A 21,341-nucleotide genomic window follows, 5' to 3' on the forward strand; every position below is an offset into this window, starting at 1 on the left:
TCTCATTGTAATTTAAAAAATCTAGTTGATATACAGGTAAGTAGGGATGCAATTTTTTCTTATCGATTACATAGTTCATAACGACATAATATTTTCGCATGCCTTGACTTATAATTTCAGATTTTCCAATACAGACCGATCTAAATGGGCCACCCTGTATTTGACGCAACCCTTTAAGTTAACCGTTTAAAGTTAACGTTTACAATTTTCCAGGCATAGTACGTTACATCACATACGTCTCAACGCGATTTACACTCTAAGGACTACAATTCATCGTACAAATTAGATTGAAATTAAAAAAAAAACTCGCCTTAAAATCTATCGTCAAAACATCACAACTTTGTGTATAAAACTTTCTAGAATGGCGGGGCCCGGAAAAGGGTTAATAGACAACAGAGGCGGCTGGTGAAAAATTCTGCTAGGCAACACTGAGCAAAAAGAAACCTACCTTAACATTAGGTACTTTACTAGTTTTTAGGCAAGCCGGTGGGAATTGGCTTGTATGGACCAGCCACTGCTGATAGACAATGAGATGTTGAGTTTAGCAGATCAGTGCCAAGTCAGCAAACAGTGGCACACGATCAAATACCCGCTGGCGACGACCAAGTGGCCAATCATGATGGGAAAGCCGACCTTGAAGAACTGCACGAAGGTGAACTTGTAGCCGTGCTGCTCGGCCACTCCCGCGCACACCACGTTTGCGCTTGCGCCGATCAATGTGCCGTTACCTATGGACAGAAAGATTCGTTTTTCTGCAAAATTTTATTATTAGCACATTGCGTTCAACATGTTAGCAAATAAGCTAAGATTGTCCGCTGTTATCGGCAATGAGTCAGAGGACGAAGTCACTTCTAATTATTAATTATTAAATATTACTTGTTTAATTTTGTTACTAACATAGATAATAAGCGACTTAACTAACACATTTCTTGGACCATTTGATGTCTGAATTAAAAAAAAAAAAAGTACCCTAGTCTCCCATAAGCCGCAGAGTCCGGGATAACGCAAGGTAGATAATGAGAGTTCAAAAAGTAATCTGTGTGCACTAATTTTGAGATAACAAAGTTTTCCTTCTTCTTCCTTGGCCACCGCTCACGAGAGACTAGGGTTCACTTCTATCCCAAGATTTCGCATCGTTTTTTTTTTTGACACCTTACGCAGATTAACTTAGCCCCAAACTAAGCAAAGCTTGTACTAAGGGTGCAAAGCGTCGATATACATACTTAAATAGATAAATACATACATAGAAAACATCCATGACTCAGGAACAAATATCTGTGCTCATCACACAAATAAATGCTCTTACCGGGATTCGAACCCAGGACCGCGGCTCAGCAGGCAGAGTCACTACCGACTGAGCCAGACCGGTCGTCATTTACGAAATAATACCGGATTTACGAAAACTATTGCTATCTGACTGTCTAACCTAGAGCTCAATGTAAATTCTGTAAATTCTGAGAAACTCATTGACCCGACCCAGGGTGTGAATCTACTTTTGCCACAAGGCCTCTAGCGCCTTGATAAAACAATGTGTCTCCATAAAATCCAGGGTCTTCAATCTGCATCTGATCAGCAACGTTCTACTTGTAGTAGCTCCCTTGGTACTTTGAAAAAGCTTCTTATGATGTTTGGACAGGTAAAGTTAAGATCTGCCAAGGATCTATACAGTTACAGGTGCAGGTATAGTAAAGAAGATCTGCCAAGGATGTCAAGCGTCTTTCATGATCTCTTAGATATGAGGGAACAACAAGAAAGAAGACTTACCTCCCAAGCAGGCCCCGAACGAAAGCGCCCAGATAAGCGGCGGCAACGGTAGTCCCAGAGCGGGATTGGTTCCCAGTGACGTCACCACTCGCACCATCATCGTTGTGAGCGGGATGTTGTCCACGAACGCTGACGTCACGCCTGATATCTGAAGAAAAAAACAGTTTATATTCAGAGTATTCCATAGTGGACCTATGTTTGAACTTTCGAAAAAAGGTTGGCTGATTTCTCATCTATACTTACTCGGAGTATTAGCAGGTCTAACTCCAGCCTGGATTGTTTGATGACAGCCAGTTTCGTGGACGTTCGTGATGACATACATACAGCCAGTCAGTTGTCTTAACTTATCAGTGTGATTCCTCATTAGCCTATGGATCAGCCCCAACTTACCATGACCCCTTAGTCCTTACCCAGAGTATGAGAAGCAAAGCCACCGCCAACCGATGCTTTTCGGTGACCCTCATGATGAGAGCTTCAGTCAGGCCGCCGATATAGTCGATGAGGCCAAGTTTGGTCAACGCCTGTGGAAAAAAATCTTTACTAACTAATAACAGTGATTAGAAACAGTCCGCTTCGGAAAAACATAGCTCCATTTCTTTATGAGATAGTAGGGCGGAGACACAGTATAATAAAGAGTATTATCATACAGTATGGCCACTCCCGCTCCCCGCTGAAAGTGCCACCCACCCCCTCTCGGTTACCTCACAGTTACCGTCTGTCACAAACGCGAACAGTCGACCTGTCATATGTCACTCATACAAGCATAGTACGCGTTCACCTACACGAGCTTAGACTGTGTGCTAGATCTTTCATATATTTAATCGCCAGTGTCCGAGGTGTGGCGGAGATGTCGCCTAATGGTAAGCGATCACTGCCTGTAGCAGTTGCCATATAAGGAACAGCATTTCGCAAGAGACATTCTCGTAGAATACACCTAAACGTTTACTAGAATTATTAAATACCTCCATAAGTACGAAGAGAGCCGCGAAGAACAGCAGAGTTGACCATTCCACCCTGTGCAGGATAGACTCTATGTCTTCCCTGTCAGCCAGGATCAGGAGCAAGATGGCACCAAGTAACGCTGTCCAGCCGAGTGACACGCGATCTGAGAACATCAATCAATCCATCAATTACGTAACTTCTTACCACTATGGTTCTTCTTATAGTTAGTAAAATAAAGATTAGGAAAGAACATTAAAATAGGCAGGATTTTTCGTAGACACTAGTTTTATAACCTAACCACAAAATTAACATTTTGAAAAAACCCCCGACCGCGACATAGTGGACCGATTTTTATGAAACATGGCTAAGAACACTCCCGACTAACTCAGCTTTCAGACAAAAAAAACTAAAGCAAAATCGGTTCATCCGTTCGGGAGCTACGATGCCACAGACAGACAGACAAACAGACAGACAGACGGACAGACAGACAGACAGACAGACAGACAGACAGACAGACACGTCAAACTTTTAACACCCCTTCGTTTTTGCGTCGGGGGTTAAAAAGGCACTTCTTCTTCTTCAAAGGATCTTTCAACACAGAGGGCAAACTAGACTCTGTTGGTATTAGTCCGGTTCTAGGGCGATGTTTTCCTTCACCGAAAAGCACTTGGCAGTGGCAACTATCAACTGACAGTTCCATATCACGAAAATCAATTATGTATTAATGCAAGCTTGAGCGACATATCACAAGTTCTCCATAATTACGAACACTAGGAACTATAGTTATTTGTTATACAAGGGAGCAAAGTTGTATTTTAACGCCGAGTGTGGAATTGAAAAACGAGCAAGAGAAAGGGTTCTATAGTTGAACCACGAGCGAAGCGAGTGGTTCGAGAATAGAATCCTGAACTTGCGAGTTTTTTAACACACGAGAAGTAAAATACATTTGCACCCGAGTGTAACACAAAACTTTTCCCCTCACTATAGCGAGGAAACTACAACGCAAAAATAGTTATTTGTTATACAAGGGGGCAAAGTTGTATTTTAACGCCGAGTGTGGAATTGAAAAACGAGCAAGTGAAAGGATTCTATAGTTGAACCACGAGCGAAGCGAGTGGTTCGAGAATAGAATCCTGAACTTGCGAGTTTTTTAACACACGAGAAGTAAAATACATTTGCCCCCGAGTGTAACACAAAACTTTTCCCCTCACTACAGCGAGGAAACTACAACGCAAAAAATGCGTTTATCACTGCTTCCAGTAGTTCCACAGGTGGTAAATCATCTTTATTACTAGATTCACCTACTTTTATCAATTTTAAAGCAGTTAATTTGACTTTATTCAAGGTCAAATTACTTTACCCACTAGTGGATAAAATGCGTTTTTACCCGCTGGTATTAAAGGACAAAACACGTGTTTCCGAGCTAGTGAGGGGAAAATTCGTTTATCACTGCTTCCAGTAGTTTCACAGGTGGTAAATCATCTTTATTACTAGATTCACCTGCTTTTATCAATTTTAAAGCAGTTAATCTGACTTTATTCAAGGTCAAATTACTTTACCCACTAGTAGATAAAATGCGTTTTTACCCGCTGGTATTGAAGGACAAAACACGTGTTTCCGAGCTAGTGAGGGGAAAACTATTTAATAATGACTCACTGAATTCAGGGAAAGCGTGGAGGAAGAACATGATGACCACAAATCCGACGGCGACGCAGGACTTTATCAGCAGCTTCTTGTCCCGTATCTTGTACTGAAAATATTAACAAATTAGTATTATCAGCTTTTTAGTGGTTTAAGCAGAATCTATGGGCAGTAGCAACCTATTTGCCACTTCTATGAGAACTGTACGTCGACAATCAAGTTGCAGTTTTTAGTATCGGACTGATGTTGATAAGCATACATCGGGGTTTTGGGAGCGGGAATGATTTACACTAGGCCAAAAAGGGTGAAAACGATGATCAACAGACATTACTATAACATTTCTAGGTACATTTGGAGCCAGATACATAGTTTAATCTATATTTCAGTAATTCAAGTTACTATAAACAGAGATAAATACACGAATTCATTCCCGCTCCCAAAACCCCGATGTATGTTGATAAGTAGAATAAGAGTAGGTAGCTCTTCTAAAAATTAAATAGTAGGTAAATTCCCCCCATAAATCCCATAAGTACATGAAAGTTGCGGTATGTACACCTGTTTATAGTTCGAGAGGTATTATAAAGGCCACGTCTTTGCCTTTGGCTAGTCTGTGGTCATTCATAAAGCCCAAAAAAAAACTTTGTAAAAACCGGAATTTTGGAATTTTCCGACTAATCTGTACCTTGTCCTTGAGTTCAGAGAGGGTCCTCTGAAAGGTGTCCTTGGGACAAGCCCGCTTGTTGCTCTCCTTCTGCGCGATAGCCAGTTGAGAGCTGATCTTTGTCACCTTACGCTCCAGCCGCTCCTGAAACAAAATGAGCATTGATACCTGTCAACCAACACTTGAAACACCTACATCCAAGGTGTTAATTTAGTTATCTGCAATCTGCTTTGAAGGGTCAATATATTAGTCAGTCTGAGCCACTTCTATGATGGAATTCGAAATTGCATCGCAAAGTTTCTGGCCGTCTCATACATTTTGGCTGTTTGAGAATTTTGTTTTGATCCCATAGTTAAAGTATAATGACATTATAATAATGTATAAAATAAGGTACATTCATCTCATACAATTTTACAGGTGGCTGAATAGGTTATTTTAGACTCACGTATTTTACTGTGGGTACTTGTAGAGAAAGGGGAAAATGTACTGTATAATATGTCTCAGATATAATAATGATAAAATATTATAATATTAACATACCTTAACGACTAATTCATCCTTGCTCATGTGTGGAAGCGAGTCCGCTGCTCGTCGCCAAACGTTCAGTTGTCTCTTCAGATCTGAAACACGAGCAAGGATAAACCTCACAGAGTAAAACAAATGCCTAATTTTTAACCACCGCCCCAAATCTCAAGGAAGGGGTTCTCATTCTCAATTTGTCTGTATTTTTTTTTAAATAGTCAAATTTTGTCAAGCTGGATTTCTTATAATCGGATATTGGATTCATGAGGAATTGAGGAAACTCCTCAAACCTTAACGGTATACGCATATTAATAATAATAATAAATCCGTTTATTGCAGACAACATATGGTCCAATTAAAATAACAGTACAATATTAATTTGTATTTCCATCAAATTCAAAGATTTACATTAAACAATACCTACACATTTCTACATAATACAACATTCGCAAGTACCTTTCACCAGAACCCCAAAAGCGGCGGTTTTTTTTTATTAAAATTTATCTTAGCCTGCTTTAGTGAATCGAGGGAACTTCTATACACACATCAGTATGATACCCTGTGAAGTTCGCACAGTTGTTCCCACTCACCTTGTATCTCCCGTGGCTCGCTCGGTCGAAGCTTGCTCACATCTCGATACATGAACCGCAATTGAAAATAGGTTTGGAGACACACCAGTAGGATGCCCAATGTCATATGTAGCGTGAAGTTCGCGAAGTTAATGCCCTGGAAAAGAATAATTATTTAGATGAATAATCTGGACTGTTTCTTGGACATCCTTAATCTACGCTATATCCAAACAAGAAGTACGGGCACAGCCTAATTGGAAAAGCACCTCCACTTTACTGCAGCCCTAGCCTACTCATAGTGTTGTTTTCCTGCCAGTGAGTAAGATTATCAGGGAAGTGTTAGGGTATTCCACGGATATTGCTCTTGGCTGGCGCCAACACTCCCTCACTTACCGACTGTAGGACGACCTGGTTTGAATCTCTTGACTCCAGGCCTTTGCCGACATCATGACGATTTAGTTGGAAGTTATGATCACGTTTGGTCGCCGACCGCTGAAGCTGTTCCACCAATGTTATTCTTGGCTCCAGGCCCTTACCGTACCGGTTGGAAGCTATGATCACGTTAGGCGGGTCTCCGACCGGATAGCTGTCCCACCGATGTTACTCTTGGCTCCAGGCACTTACTGACTGTATGACGACCTGGTTGGAAGCTATGATCACGTTGGGCGGGTCGCCGACGGGCGTAGCAGTTCCTCCAATATTGCTGTACAGCACCATTGCTGTTAGCACAGGGATGGGATGCATCTCCATAACCTCGCAAAGCCTGAAAATGAAACATTTTATTTAAATTCTAGACAACGACATGCATCTCCTTGGCATTTTTCTAACCACTTGTTGAATGTACGTGCGCGACGCGTTGTGATTTTGATCAAAATACCCAAATGTTGAAATTAGGCTGTTAATAACTGATAAATGTAGGTATGCGTCAGTTGATGTCTGAGTCAAAGGGTTAAAAGAGGCTTATAGTAAGAATCAGGGAAGAAATAAAGTGTATCCATGAGATGCCAAAGGCGCGACTTAGTGGGTCATAATAGGCTCCTGAACAATTCTCCCCTAAGCGACCTTAGTGATCAAAGAATTAGACATTAACCTAAAAACCACAAATTTAAAATTTTGAAAAACCCCCGACATAGCAGACGGATTTCCATCAAACATTGCTAAGAACAATACCAAATAATTCAGCTTTCAAACAAACAAATGTTAATCGGTTCATCCGTTTGGGAGCTACGATTTCATAAACACACACAAACAGACACGTCAAACTTACAACACCCCGTTATTTTTGCGTCGGGGGTTAAAAAGTAGTAAGAAGTCTCACTTGATGGTGACAGGAGTTATGAGCAACACGGTGGTGACGTTGTCCAGGAAGGTTGACAGCACTGCCGTGATGGCGCATAAGACGTTGATTAGCGGCCACATCTTGCCTTTTGTTACCTGCGGAAAGTTTATTTACATTAATTATCAAATATCTGGGCGAACGAGCTTCGCTCGGTTCTATTTTAATATATCTCGTCTTTAGATAAAAAAAAAACTCTTATAAATACAAAAACAAAAAAAAAGACAAAAAACAAAAACTTAATTTCTGGCCGGGATTCGAAACCCTGACACCTACGATCTATCTGCGTACATTAGACCGACCTCGTACGACTGAGCTAAGCGGAATCGATGCGCGCGCGGCGAAATTAACGACCATATTTTATGTTTACTAACGCGAAAGAAAAACTCATGAAAACTGGAAAATTCGCGTTTTCCGGGATCTAAGGCTACGCTAGGTCGATTTTTCACCCCCGAAAACCCCCACATAACAAATTTCAGCGAAATCGTTAGAGCGATTTCCGAGATCGTCGGTATATATAAATAAATAAATAAATAAATAAATAAATATACAAGAATTGCTCGTTTAAAAGTATAAGAGCTCGTTTAAAAGTATAAGATAGGACATGTTTGTACAGTCACCGGCCTAAATATGTGATGATATCTGTACAGAAGCTATAAGCGCTGCTAGTCTAGCGGTAAGTATGTGTGACTTTCGTTTCGGAGGTCGCGGGTTCGGACCTCGGCTCGCACCAATGAGTTTTTCGGAATTTATGTGTGAAATGTCATTTGATATTTGCCAGTCGTTTTTCGGTGAAGGAAAACATCGTGAGAAAACCGGACTAATTCCAATAAGGTCTAGTTTACCCTTCAGGTTGGAAGGTCAGATGGTCGCATTCGTAAAAACTAGTGCCTACGCCAAATCTTGGGATTAGTTGTCAAAGGGGACCCCAGGCTCCCATGAGCCTTGGCACATGCCGGTATAACACAAGGAGGATGATGATGATGATAATCTGTACCTTGTCGCTTTTAATCGTTTGAAAATTTCGTATGACATTTCAAACAAGACGTTAATGTGACAAGGTATAGAAATCATTACATATTTATGCCGGTGACTGTACTATACATAATATGTATAAACAAAAGACGCGCGCTGGCAGAGGCGTCTCATTCCAGACTGTTAGAGTGGTTGGTGGTTCCGTCCCCTATAGGCCCCTTAATATGTATAATTGGGGAAATACCTGGAAAGTGTAGACAGCTAAGAAGTCAAACATCCCAGTCTCTGCCATTATAGCCACCAGCAGCATCATGCTCAGCAGCAGCAACAGTGTTTCCACGTCCACCCATGACATCACCTACAATATATTAAAAGTTGAGTAATTTTGAAGCGGTACTCCAGCGCTCTGCCAACTAAATAAGCCACCAACACCCCTATTCATAGTCATCGAATCTTTTCAGCATACAAATCAATGGGATCCTTAGCATAATTCATGATACGTAAGCAGGACTAAGCCCACAGTCCTTTAGTTCAAGCCTAGATTAAGTATAAGAAGATTATACCATCCCATGCATTAAAATGCGACTGCCTAAAGACGTGCAAAAAGTAGATTGCGCCACTAAAAATGCCTTGTTGCCATCGATTACTTGTAGATTGGCGTTAAGTGTCACTTTCGAGCCATAAATCTATGTTGGAAGTGACACTTAACGCCATCTACAAGTATAATCGATGGCAACAAGGCATTTTTTAGTGACGCCATCTACTTTAGTAGTATAATCTTCTTATATTTAATTTATGAGTCAAGTTATAAACTGAAATAGATACGATACACTAAAGAAAAAGCGACCAAGCCCACTGGTGGCGAAGCCGGGAATCGAACCCGAGTCTCCAGCTATCGCGGCTGACGTGTTCGACCGCTACACCACCCCGACCGCCGAGGTACCCGTCGAAATTTCTCTATTCTATGTTATCTCTGAAGGCTAGGCGCCTTTGACCAACTCTAAGGGCGAGCAATTTGTGATTGCACCTCCTATATGAATGCATTTGCTTTTGGGTCAAGTCTCACCAATATTTTTTATCAATTTTAAATTGATTCTAAGCGTAGAAAAAGTCGGATATCTTAGGTACCTCCTCCACTGATGGCCGCTCACCGGCCAACGAGAGAACTGCCAATGACAGAGTGGAGACTAATATTGCTGCCAGTGTGCGGTTTATTATCTGGGAAGGATATAAAAAAATCTTATTTAAGATTTTACACTTTTACGAGTAAAAAAACTGGATTACACTTCACCTTTTCACATTATTTTTGAACATATAACGGTTTTCATTATATTTCGTAATTTCTTACCTATGTTGAACAAATAAATCTTTGAATCTTTGAATCTTTGAATCTGTCATAAAACGAAATAAAAACGTTTTTGTAAATATTCTGGCATATCGGGATTTGGGAATTCTGATTCAAAACTCTTTATTATCAACTAAGTATTATGATTACCTCATTAAATATTGCCGGTCATAAAAAGTACAACCTGTATGAATATACCATTTATGTTATTGCCCTAGTGAATTACCCTATTAGTAAATTATTATCTTACCTCGAAAATGATTAACGCATACAGCATGACCAGAAGCAGACAGGCGTAAGTGACGCCGACGGCGACATCTATCGGGCCGTCCTGGTAACTCAGCGACAATGGCGTCGCGACAGCCGAGTCTGACAACATTCTGAAACATACAATTATTATCTACTAGCTTTTGTCCGCGGCTTCGCTCGCGTTATATTCGAAAATTGCGGAATGCTACTTCCATACAAACTTCCACCCCTATTTTACGGAAGTGGGGAGTTAGAGAGACAAAAAGTAGCCTATGTCACTTCCACCCCTTCAACTATCTTCACTTCAAAAAAACCGGCCAAGTGCGAGTCGGACTCGCCCACCGAGGGTTCCGTACAAACTTTCTTTCAAACTACCTAGTAAAAATAATCTCATATTTTCATATAACTCTAATGACTTGACTAGAAGACAAAAGTATAGGCACTAATGAGTATTATAGTGTATAGCGCCATCTCCCGGTCAATTTGCTAACTAATTTGCGCGACCTGGTTTTTCAGGGATAATTCTTTATAATGTTAACCGATTTAAACAGTTTTTACTTTATTGGACAGAAGATGGTTTACGTAACATCTCGTATTAATTTGAAGTACGATATACATCCGCAAGGGTGGGTAAATTGAAAGTAAAAATCTGAAAAGTTTTTTGTGAATTGAAAAAAAGTATTCAAAATACAAACACGATTATATTTTTCCTGTAATATATAGCATAAAACCAATGTTCACTTAAATTTTCATAATTTTTCGTTGGTAAACTTCGGAGATAAGGGGGGGGGGGGGGGGACGGTATTTTTTTTTACATTTTCCTTCAAAATTCTTTTTTTTTTCCACAACAAAAAAATTATAAAAAATAGCTTATTTACGTTCAATTTGAGCTCTTTCCAACGATACCCCACTTGACCTAGTAACTTGAAATTTACAGTTTGCCCCCCTTTCATTTTGGCCATTTTCTACAATTAAAATTAATATATTTAAAAAAATTATACTTTCTATTTGTAGAGGTTTACAATGTTCACAAGTATTCCAAATTTCAAGTTGATAGCATTAGTAGTTCTCGAGATATTTAGGAATGTGACAGACGGACAGACAGACGGACAGAGTCGCACCATAAGGGTTCCTGTTGTACCTTTTTGGTACGGAACCCTAAAAATCACGTCAAGTCGTCGCTCTGTTTTGCCGTGAAAGACGGACAAACACACACTGCTCGGTTACCTCATACCGCCTGTGAAAAACGCGACCAGTCGACCTGTCATATCTCACTCATACAAGCATGGTACGAGTTCACCTACACGAGCTTAGACTGTGTGCGTAGGGATGCACCTCTTTCATATATTTGATCGCCATTGTCCGAGGTGTACCTAAAGTCATAATTACGAAAGTAGAGAAAAGTAAAAGGGAAAAAATGTGTGTCTGATTGTACCAAAGTAAATTTTGGGAGGCAACGTTATGAAAAATGCACGTTGAGGTTAAATTTTTCTTGGTCCTGACGTTAAAATATACTGGTCGTTGTTAGACGGTGGCAGTTGGATCCGAAAGAATGCCGAAATTGAAGAACTAGTAGCCGTGCCAAATATAATAGGTGAAACTAAAGCGCATCGTCTCCGTTGGCTAGGTCACCTTGAAAGGATGAGTGAAGATCGGGCAGTCAAAAGAGCCTACTTGGGAAGACCGAATGGACGCCGTCCTGCTGGTCACCCAAAATATCTTTGGGCTGACAGATTGGAGGTAGACCTCCGTGAGCTCGGCGTCGGCAAAAGCTGGCGCGATACCGATCAAGACCGTGTCAAATGGCGTGCTCTTGTGTTGGAGGCCAAAACTCATTTTTAACCCCCGACGCAAAAACGACGGGGTGTTATAAGTTTGACGTGTCTGTCTGTCTGTCTGTCTGTCTGTCTATCTGTTTGTCTGTCGCGGCCACTATGTCGCGGTCGGGGGTTTTTTCAAAATTTTAATTTTGTGGTTATATTTTGGGTTATCGAGTCAGCCAAGTAAGTGAGTCGTTGTTAGAAGACTGTGGCCTATTTCACAAGTGACAATTGCCGCCTGTCAGTGACACGCGACACGTTCTTTTGTTGCCTGTTCAACAAATATTGACTCTGAGTAATAACCTAACCACAAAATTAAAATTTTGAAAAAACCCCCGACCGCGACATAGTGGACCGATTTTCATGAAACATGGCTAAGAACACTCCCGACTAACTCAGCTTTCAAACAAAAAAAACTAAATCGAAATCGGTTCACCCGTTCGGGAGACAGGAAACAGACAGACAGACAGACAGACACGTCAAACTTATAACACCCTAGGAAGTAGGCACAGAGTTGTCAGTGTCAAGTGTCACTGTGGTGAAATAGCCCACAGATGCAACACAAAACTTACCTTATGACATAAACGGCCGTTGAATTCAAACTCGACCGATGTTCGAACTTGGCCGATCGCCGCGTCGCCTCACTGAATTCCAACGCACTCGGCTCCAGAAATAAGAACGAGCGGGGCCCGGTGAAGTTCTGTCGGGAGAATAATTATACATTAAAATACGATACAGGTGCGGAAAAGAGGACATGCGATACGAGTGGGGATTTATAATAACATAGTAGACCGATTATCATGAAACATGGCTAAGAACACTCCCGAATAACTCAGTTTTCAGACAAAAAAAAACGAAATCTAAATCGGTTAAATTTTTAGCTACTATTAATTAGTTTTAATTTAGTTTCTTTGCACCTCCTAATTAAAGTTATGAATATACCATTTTTCCACTACCCAAAGGTTGCCTGGAAGAGATCGCTCTTTAGGGATAAGGCCGCACTGTCGTTTACCTCTGTAATAAAATTTATTGTAATGTGTGTGTTCCTATGTACATTTCAGAGGTTGTGCAATTAGTCCAGTTTCCTCACGATGTTTTCCTTCACCGAAAAGCGACTGGCAAATATCAAATGAAATTTCGCACATAAGTTTCGAAAAACTGATTGGTACGAGCCGGGGTTCCAACCCGCTACCTCCGGATCGTAAGTCGCACGCTCTTACCGCTAGGCCACCAGCGCTTCTACTCATTTCATTAGCCAATGAATGTTATTCAACGTACCTCTCTTTCAACAATATCCGATTCTTTGACATCCTTTATTTTTCCTCCCACAGCCCACCGCTCCACCCACACGTCGACCTTAGACCTTGAGTTCTTTTCCGTAAGGTTCATATTCTGCTCAACCTGCTCGGTCAGGAATGGGCCGGAGACGTCCACCAATAGTGTTAGATGGCTCTTGGGGATGTCGAGTATGTAATCTGAAAATAATATATACAATATATATTACTAGCTTTATCCCGCGGCTTCGCTCGCGTTAGAAAGAGACAAAAAGCAGCCTATGTCACTCTCCATCCCTTCAACTATCTCCACTTAAAAAATCACGTCAATTCGTCGCTCCGTTTTGCCGTGAAAGACGGACAAACAAACAGGCACACACACTTTCCCATTTATAATATTAGTATGGATTATGACGAGTAAGTTCAGAGGAAGGGAGACAGACGATATTTCACAAAAATACAGGGTGTAATTTATATAACCGGAAATATTTAAGGTCATCAATGTCAGATGAAGCAGAATGTCATCAGATACTTAATACAGAACCCAAAACAATAAGGAATAGCGTACCTTAATACCCATAATTTTCCTGATTTCATAAATTGTGGACGCCGAGCGCTCGGTTGTCAGAGTAAAATCTAGGTCATCTCATATGTCCTATGATATGTCCAGGTGTAAGCACACAGTTCCTCACGACAACCTCCTTCTCATTGAAGAGACAGAAAACCGAAGAATATCCAACAACCCACAAGGACGGATGAGAGCTTCGTGTAGCTTCTATGTCCCACTAGAATAGGAGCCACATCTCATAACCTTTGATCTGTCCAGGAGTAATCCTCACCTTTGATTTCTCCAGGAGTAAGCACACAGTTCCTCACGACAACCTCCTTCTCATTGAAGAGGCAGAAGACGACGGTAAAGAATATCCAGCAACCCACCAGCACTGATAGCTTCGTGTAGCTCCGCGCTTTGTCCCACTGAAACAATAAAGCATTTTCTCAGGACATTCTCACAATAAATGTGATTGCTCGCAGGTGGAGCGGGAGTTATAGAAAAACCGTTACCCCGAGGGAGTTATGAAATTTAAAATATCAAAATTTACTTTTCTTATATTTTTTTTTGTTTTACCTTTGAAAAACATTGTCGGGGCGTAAGAATATTACAAATTCGAATGGCCAAATCAAATTACCAGTCACCCCCTAGTTTACGTTACAAAATACAAAATACAAAATCATTTATTCAGCAAATAGGCCACGGGGGCACTTTTACATGTCAACATTACAGAGTATTCATTAAAGTTAAACAAATGAAATCAATAGAAATATTAACTAAAAATATTAATCATAAGCAAAGTAGCTATACACTGATATAGAATTAGAGATGTATAAAGTCTCTAAATGTCATATTATTACTAACTATAATCAATACATAAAGAAAGTGCAAACAGATACAAAGATAAAAGAAATCTATAATACTTCAATAGTTGTAAAAGACTGAATATTACAAGTAAAAATATTATACTTAATCAAATAATCCATGGAGATGTATAGCGTCTCCAAGAGTCAAATTTTATAAAATTAAAATATTTAAAAGTAAAAACCTTTGTCAAATAATACAAAAAAAAAATACAGGAAATGAACAGCTAAATTACACATTTCAAGAGATGTACAAGTCTCTTTTATGCGTAGTTATGCGTAGTCATGGTGGTAACCGATTTTTTTTTACTCCCGAACAGTCGTCGTTCAATTCGTCATTTACAGGGTCGTGCATATGTCTTTAAAACCCTACATAAAAGTCTATTCCCCAAGGCCAGCCCCCGCCAGCTTCCCGCGCATGCGCGCGGTAACGAAAAAAATTAAAACGCATTGTTTGGCTCTGTAACCATGGCAACGCATTGTTATAACGTTACTGCACGCGTGCGCGGGAAGCCGGCAGGGGGTTTGGGTTTGGGCAGCTGGCTCGAGCGCTGGCAGTGCAAACCTTTGCGTCAAAATACAGGAAACAGTACAATTTCACGAAAGTTATTCTAGAAAACTAATAAAAACTAAGTGCATGGTCGAAGAAATAGTTATTTGTTATACAAGGGGGCAAAGTTGTATTTTAACGCCGAGTGTGGAATTGAAAAACGAGCAAGTGAAAGGATTCTATAGTTGAACCACGAGCGAAGCGAGTGGTTCGAGAATAGAATCCTGAACTTGCGAGTTTTTTAACACACGAGAAGTAAAATACATTTGCACCCGAGTGTAACACAAAACTTTTCGCCTCACAATAGCGAGGAAACTACAACGCAAAAAATGCGTTTATCACTGCTTCCAGAAGTTCCACAGGTGGTAAATCATCTTTATTACTAGATTAACCTACTTTTATCAATTTTAAGGCAGTTAATTTGAGTTTATTCAAGGTCAATTTACTTTACCCACTAGTGGATAAAATGCGTTTTTACCCGCTGATATTAAAGGACAAAACACGTGTTTCCGAGCTAGTGAGGGGAAAAAGTATTGTATGCAACGGTGTTTAGTCAAACAATACTCGTGGCGTCTTTATTAACAACCTTCAAATCAAGAGTGAACAGGCATCTTCTGGGCGAGCTCACTCCATGGTAGGCCACGTCTTTGCCTTTGGCTAGTATGTGGTCAAGAGTAAGTCCATTTATAAAAAAAAAAAAAAAATTACGGCGTCGCCTCAAATTGTTACCCACGCCACTCTTCTTTTTTGACCTCCTTTAAACGCCTGTTGCATAATAGTATTTTATGCAACAGGCGTTTAAAGGAGGTCAAAAAAGACGAGTGGCGTGGGTAACAATTTGAGGCGAAGCCGAAAATTGTTATTAAGACGCCACGAGTATTTTTTGACTCAGTTAAACACCGTTGCATACAATACTTTTTCTACGACCATGCACTTACTTTTGAATAGTTTTCTAGAATAACTTTCGTGAAATTCGCACTGTTTCCTATAAGTATTTTGACTTGTCTTCTGCAATGTTTGTGCACTCACCCTGTCGCTCGCACTCCCCCGCGCCGCCGCCCGACCCCGGCCGGCGCCCCGCGGCCCGCTATATCCCTTAAAGGCTACCTCACTATGCTGTAAGAGCTATATCGTATGCGTGGGTGCGCGGGGCGCCGGCCGGGGGCGGGCATCTTTTATGTAGGGTTTTAACGATCTATGCACGACACGGTAAATGACGAATAACAACACGGGAGTAGAAATAAATAAACTTTTTAACAAAAAATAAAACCGCCTTCAAAAATAAGCGCGTTACAAAACACGGAGAAACTAAAAAGCCAAAAATAATAAACCTTTCAATTCAGATTTCTTATCGTATTGCAATAAGCTAAACATCCAAATTATAAACAAATCAATTATTTTTGTAGTCGGTACCAGACCTGTTCGTCGCCTTGCTATTGCCTGTTTGCCCCACCCAACCATACACAGGCTGGTACCGACTCCAAAAATAATTGATTTGTTTATAATTTGGATGTTTAGCTTATTGCAATACGATAAGAAATCTGAATTGAAAGGTTTATTATTTTTGGCTTTTTAGTTTCTCCGTGTTTTGTAACGCGCTTATTTTTGAAGGCGGTTTTATTTTTTGTTAAAAAGTTTATTTATTTGTTGATTTTTAGTGGTTCCTAGTGATATTATATGTATCAGTCCGAATACATGTACAGTAGTGAAAGAATTATCCTTAAACTCCTAACCATTGAGGAGTTGACCTTTCATCATCAGCTCAGCCACATAAAATTATTACCATCAGACGTAAATACTGGTGTACCTTTGAAAAATAGACTAAAAACATTACATGTGCCTATAACATTTGAAGAGTTCCCTCGATTTCTCCAGGATCCCATCATCAGACCCTGACTTGGTGCCAATGGGACCATCTCGGGGTTATACCGGTTCGATCAAAAAAAAAATTTTGAAAATCGGTCCACGATTCTCGGAGATATCGAGTAACATACATACAAAAAAAAAACAAAAAAAAAATAAAAAAAAAAAAAAAACATTCAGTCGAATTGAGAACCTCCTCCTTTTTTGAAGTCGGTTAAAAATACTATAATAGATATGTAGATAAATCTGATAATTTAGATACCATTTATTGTAGATACAATAAATAAATATTTTATTTGTAGATTTTATACAAACTTACTTTTGAAGGTTTCTTTTCGCCTTGTTGAGTGTGGTCGCTGAAAAACCAAAAAAAACAACACAATTATTAGTTATTAACAACATTTGAGAATAGATTAACTTTGAAAACTTTATGCGTCGCAATGAAAGTTACAAATCAACCAAATATGATACTTTATGGTTTATTATTTTTTACATATCCAACCCTAAGTATCCGGAAAATATTACCAGTTATAAAAATTACACCCCGTAGACATAAATCATACCTATCTCCGTTCTCAACAGGCTTGTCTTGTGTGAAGTACACGGATCCATTTTGGCCCTGCGGGTCCTCTAGGATCCTATCGTTGTTGTTAAGGTGGGGGGCCGAGTTGACGGCCGGCAGGCGTTTGACCTTCGGCGCTGATGACCTCCGCGGTCGGAGGGGGAGGGACTCTTGTGCTGAAACAGAAATGTTATATTAATAAAGTGAATAAGTTTTTTGCAAAAAGTTCATTTTTAACCCCCGACGCAAAAACGAAGGGGTGTTATAAGTTTGACGTGTCTGTCTGTCTGTCCGTCTGTCTGTCTGTCTGTCTGTCTGTCTGTCTGTTTGTCTGTCTGTGTGTGTGTCTGTCTGTGGCATCGTAGCTCCCGAACGGATGAACCGATTTTGATTTAGTTTTTTTTGTCTGAAAGCTGATTGGCACAAGCTTTTATCGCCGACTGTACTGTTCAACAGTCATCTACTGCTCTCCGAGACGTTTCTAAAAACCCCTTACTCGATGGGGATACGACGTTTCATAACAGAGTTTCTATGACCACCTTTCTGCTCCATCATCAGATCAGATCAGATCAGCTCCATGATACCATAATATTGCATTGTCACGTGATTTACATGTGTGCAAAATTTCAGCTCAATCGGAAACCGGGAAGTGCGTCAAATATAGCTTCTACGTTTTGACGCACACTAACATACCAACAAGGCAAGTTAAATAAAAGCTTGTAAAAAGATATAATATAGTAAAGTGACAGAACTGGGCCACCACGGCTTATCCTGCCAAAGAAGCGCAGGTCGCATCTCCCGCCATGCGTCCTTGAATGATGTCGTCAAGAGGGTGCTTGCCTCCATACTTGAGCCGAACGGTATTGCACGCAAAGATGGCAAGCGGCCCGACGGGATGACACTCATTCCATGAACGCAAGGGAGGACGCTTGTGTGGAACGCCACCTGTGTTGACACGCTCGCGCCGTCCCACCTACATGCGACCTCTGTCAAGGCGGGTGATATAGTAAAGAAAAGGTGATCAAATCTACCGGCTGAGCCGAAAATCGAACCGGGTTCAGACTCCTCTACCGTCTTTACTACTATACTAACCGAAAGCGCACACACGCACACACTTTATACTATTAAGCTTATAACAGGGAAGTAGCGGATGCCGATATTTTGAAATCCGCGGATGCGGATGCTGATATATTAAGGGCTGACATCCGCGGATGTCAGATGTAATGTAATGTGACATTTACACACATTTTATATACATCTTTCAGTCGGCTATGTCCCATCCCATCATGCTTATTTAAAATAACCTAACCACAAAATTAAATTTTTGTAAAAACCCCGACCGCGACATAGTTGACCGATTTTCATGAAACATGGCTAAGAACACTCCCGACTAACTCAGCTTTCAGACAAAAAAAACTTAATCAAAATCGGTTCATCCGTTCGGGAGCTACGATGCCACAGACAGACACACACACAGACAGACAAACAGACAGACAGACAGACAGACAGACAGACAGACAGACAGACAGACAGACAGACAGACAGACAGACAGACAGACAGACAGACAGACGGACAGACAGACAGACAGACACGTCAAACTTATAACACCCCTTCGTTTTTGCGTCGGGGGTTAATTAACGCCTGTCAAAAGTATCGCTGCAATGTTTCTTACGTGAATATAAACTACTAGCTTTCGCAAGCGGCTTCGCTTGCGTTAAGTTCGAAAATTGCGAAATGCTCCATACAACCCCCCCCTTTCCCCCATTTTAGAGAAGTGGGGGGTTATACAAAGACAAAAAGTAGCCTATGACACTCTCCATCCCTTCAACTATCTTCACTTAAAAAATCACGTCAATTCGTCGCTCCGTATTGCCGTGAAAGACGGACAAACAAACAGACACAGACACTTTTCCATTTATAATATTAGTATGGATTATTTGTATTAAATGGGTGCATATTTGTTTCGCCAGTTTTAAATGAAATTCGATGGAAATTGTTGAAAATTTCTATTATTTTCCTAATAAGCACATTTTTGCCCTACGTTTTCTACCGTGCTTGCTATCTTAGAAAAATTTAATACTCCACTAAGTTACAAAAGCATGCCTTCTAGTAGAAAGTACATACATACATACATAGTGGTATCAAAATGTGAAAAAAACCTACGTCGTATATTTTTTACAATATTCCAAAAATACACATAAAATTGGGATAATCATCATAATCATTTCGTAAACGACACCGAATGTCAATATTATGGCAATTACAATGTCGTTAGGATCAATGTCAGAGCGACGAGATGTAAAATGATAATAATGATTGCTAAAACAAAGTACGGAAGGTTTTTGTTAAAAACTGGACACTAAACTTTTAAACCGAGTAATTCAGCTTTCAAATAAAAAAAAAAACTAAATCTAAATCGGTTAAACCGTTCAGAAACTACGATGCCATAGACAGACACGCACAGACACGTAATACTTATAATACCCGTCGATTTTAACCCCCGACGCAAAAACGTTATCTGTTTGTCTGTCTGTCCGTCTGTGGCATCGTAGCTCCCGAACGGATAAACCGATTTAGATTTAGTTTTTTATTCTGAAAGCTGAGTTAGTCGGGAGTGTTCTTAGCCATGTTTCATGAAAATCGGTCCACTATGTCGCGGTCGGGGTTTTCAAAATTTTAATTTTTGTGTCGGGGGTTAAAACCACTCTTAAAGTCTGTTCCGATATATGTGAGCACATTGTGTGTATAGATTTATTAGATGGCGACTGCACAAGGTGCAATAACCTATAAGTGGCATAACTATTACACATCTATGTCTAGGCTGTGTGGTAACACTAGCGTTTCTATAATAATAGCTATTATAGGCATTATACTTGGCTGAGGGCTGTCTTAGAATCCTTAGGAATGTAACAGATCTGGATTACACTGGATTGAATAAGATGTTACTATGCAATTATACACTGTGTACATACAAATAAAGCAATTTATTGGTTTAAAAATTGGTCCTGAAAAGCCTTTAACTTTGTTTAGACTTTTTAATAACCGCAAAGTAAAATTTTTGAAAAAACCCCCGACCGCGACATAGTAGACCGATTTTCATGAAACATGGCTAAGAACACTCCCGACTAACTCAGATTTCAGACAAAAAAAAACTAAATCTAAATCGGTTCATCCGTTCGGGAGTTACGATGCTACAGACAGATACAAACAGACAGACAGACAGACAGACAGACAGACAGACAGACACGTCAAACTTATAACACCCCGTCGTTTTTGCGTCGGGGGTTAAAAATTGAACCATGAGTGTAGCGAGTGGTTCTTAAAGTAGGAGATTTAGCAGTGCGAACTGCGAAGATATCAAAGCAAACAAATATTGTTTTCGTGTACTTTTTACCGTACTAGCCCAAAAGCCTAAAAGTGTCAAAAAATTAATTCAATCCAAAATCACCTGTCAACCCGCTAACACAATAATATTCGCTGAATGGCTTCAGCGCAACTTTATTATGTTTTTGCAAAATCTATAGTCTTTGCCAGTAACACGTTATGTGGTTGTATCAAATCTTTTTTTTTCAAGGTCCTTGGCAAAACCTTGACCGCTTGGAGCTTTGTTTTAAATTATTTTTTCTACTCCCGTACTGTTATTCGTGAGTTACAAGGTCGTGCATAGAACTTAAAAACCCTACATAAAAGATGTCAGGACAAGTCTATATAGTCTATACCCTGAAAACATTTAGTACAAGTAGCACGATATAGCTGTTACAGTTCAGTAAATACATTGTTACCAACTTAACAAACCAATTCGCAGAGTCGAGACTCCTTCGTTTTCTGCTGCGTTCATTGGCGACGCGTCGAAT

At 40.2% G+C, this 21,341-nt stretch overlaps 1 protein-coding gene across 6 annotated transcripts in view; it reads right to left on the reverse strand.

Moving 5' to 3' along the window:
* Window positions 1–21,341, reverse strand: part of LOC125240309 (P protein-like) — an 83,396-nt gene continuing 62,055 nt past the window's right edge. For all 6 annotated transcript variants that reach the window (XM_048148187.1, XM_048148189.1, XM_048148186.1 and 3 more), the window contains 18 exons: window positions 17,488–17,662; window positions 17,244–17,280; window positions 13,938–14,073; window positions 13,103–13,299; window positions 12,397–12,524; window positions 10,006–10,135; window positions 9,539–9,628; window positions 8,655–8,768; window positions 7,418–7,533; window positions 6,724–6,862; window positions 6,121–6,256; window positions 5,549–5,628; window positions 5,030–5,152; window positions 4,363–4,456; window positions 2,727–2,869; window positions 2,175–2,285; window positions 1,765–1,912; window positions 1–728 (listed from right to left, as the gene is read on the reverse strand). In XM_048148187.1, coding sequence (XP_048004144.1) covers window positions 550–728; window positions 1,765–1,912; window positions 2,175–2,285; window positions 2,727–2,869; window positions 4,363–4,456; window positions 5,030–5,152; window positions 5,549–5,628; window positions 6,121–6,256; window positions 6,724–6,862; window positions 7,418–7,533; window positions 8,655–8,768; window positions 9,539–9,628; window positions 10,006–10,135; window positions 12,397–12,524; window positions 13,103–13,299; window positions 13,938–14,073; window positions 17,244–17,280; window positions 17,488–17,662 — 2,276 coding nt within the window. In that variant the 3' untranslated portion in view covers window positions 1–549. The remainder of the gene's footprint in view (window positions 729–1,764; window positions 1,913–2,174; window positions 2,286–2,726; window positions 2,870–4,362; window positions 4,457–5,029; window positions 5,153–5,548; window positions 5,629–6,120; window positions 6,257–6,723; window positions 6,863–7,417; window positions 7,534–8,654; window positions 8,769–9,538; window positions 9,629–10,005; window positions 10,136–12,396; window positions 12,525–13,102; window positions 13,300–13,937; window positions 14,074–17,243; window positions 17,281–17,487; window positions 17,663–21,341) is intronic.

This window comes from Leguminivora glycinivorella, chromosome 27 (assembly GCF_023078275.1).
Source record: "Leguminivora glycinivorella isolate SPB_JAAS2020 chromosome 27, LegGlyc_1.1, whole genome shotgun sequence".
Classification (NCBI taxonomy): Eukaryota; Metazoa; Arthropoda; class Insecta; order Lepidoptera; family Tortricidae; genus Leguminivora; species Leguminivora glycinivorella.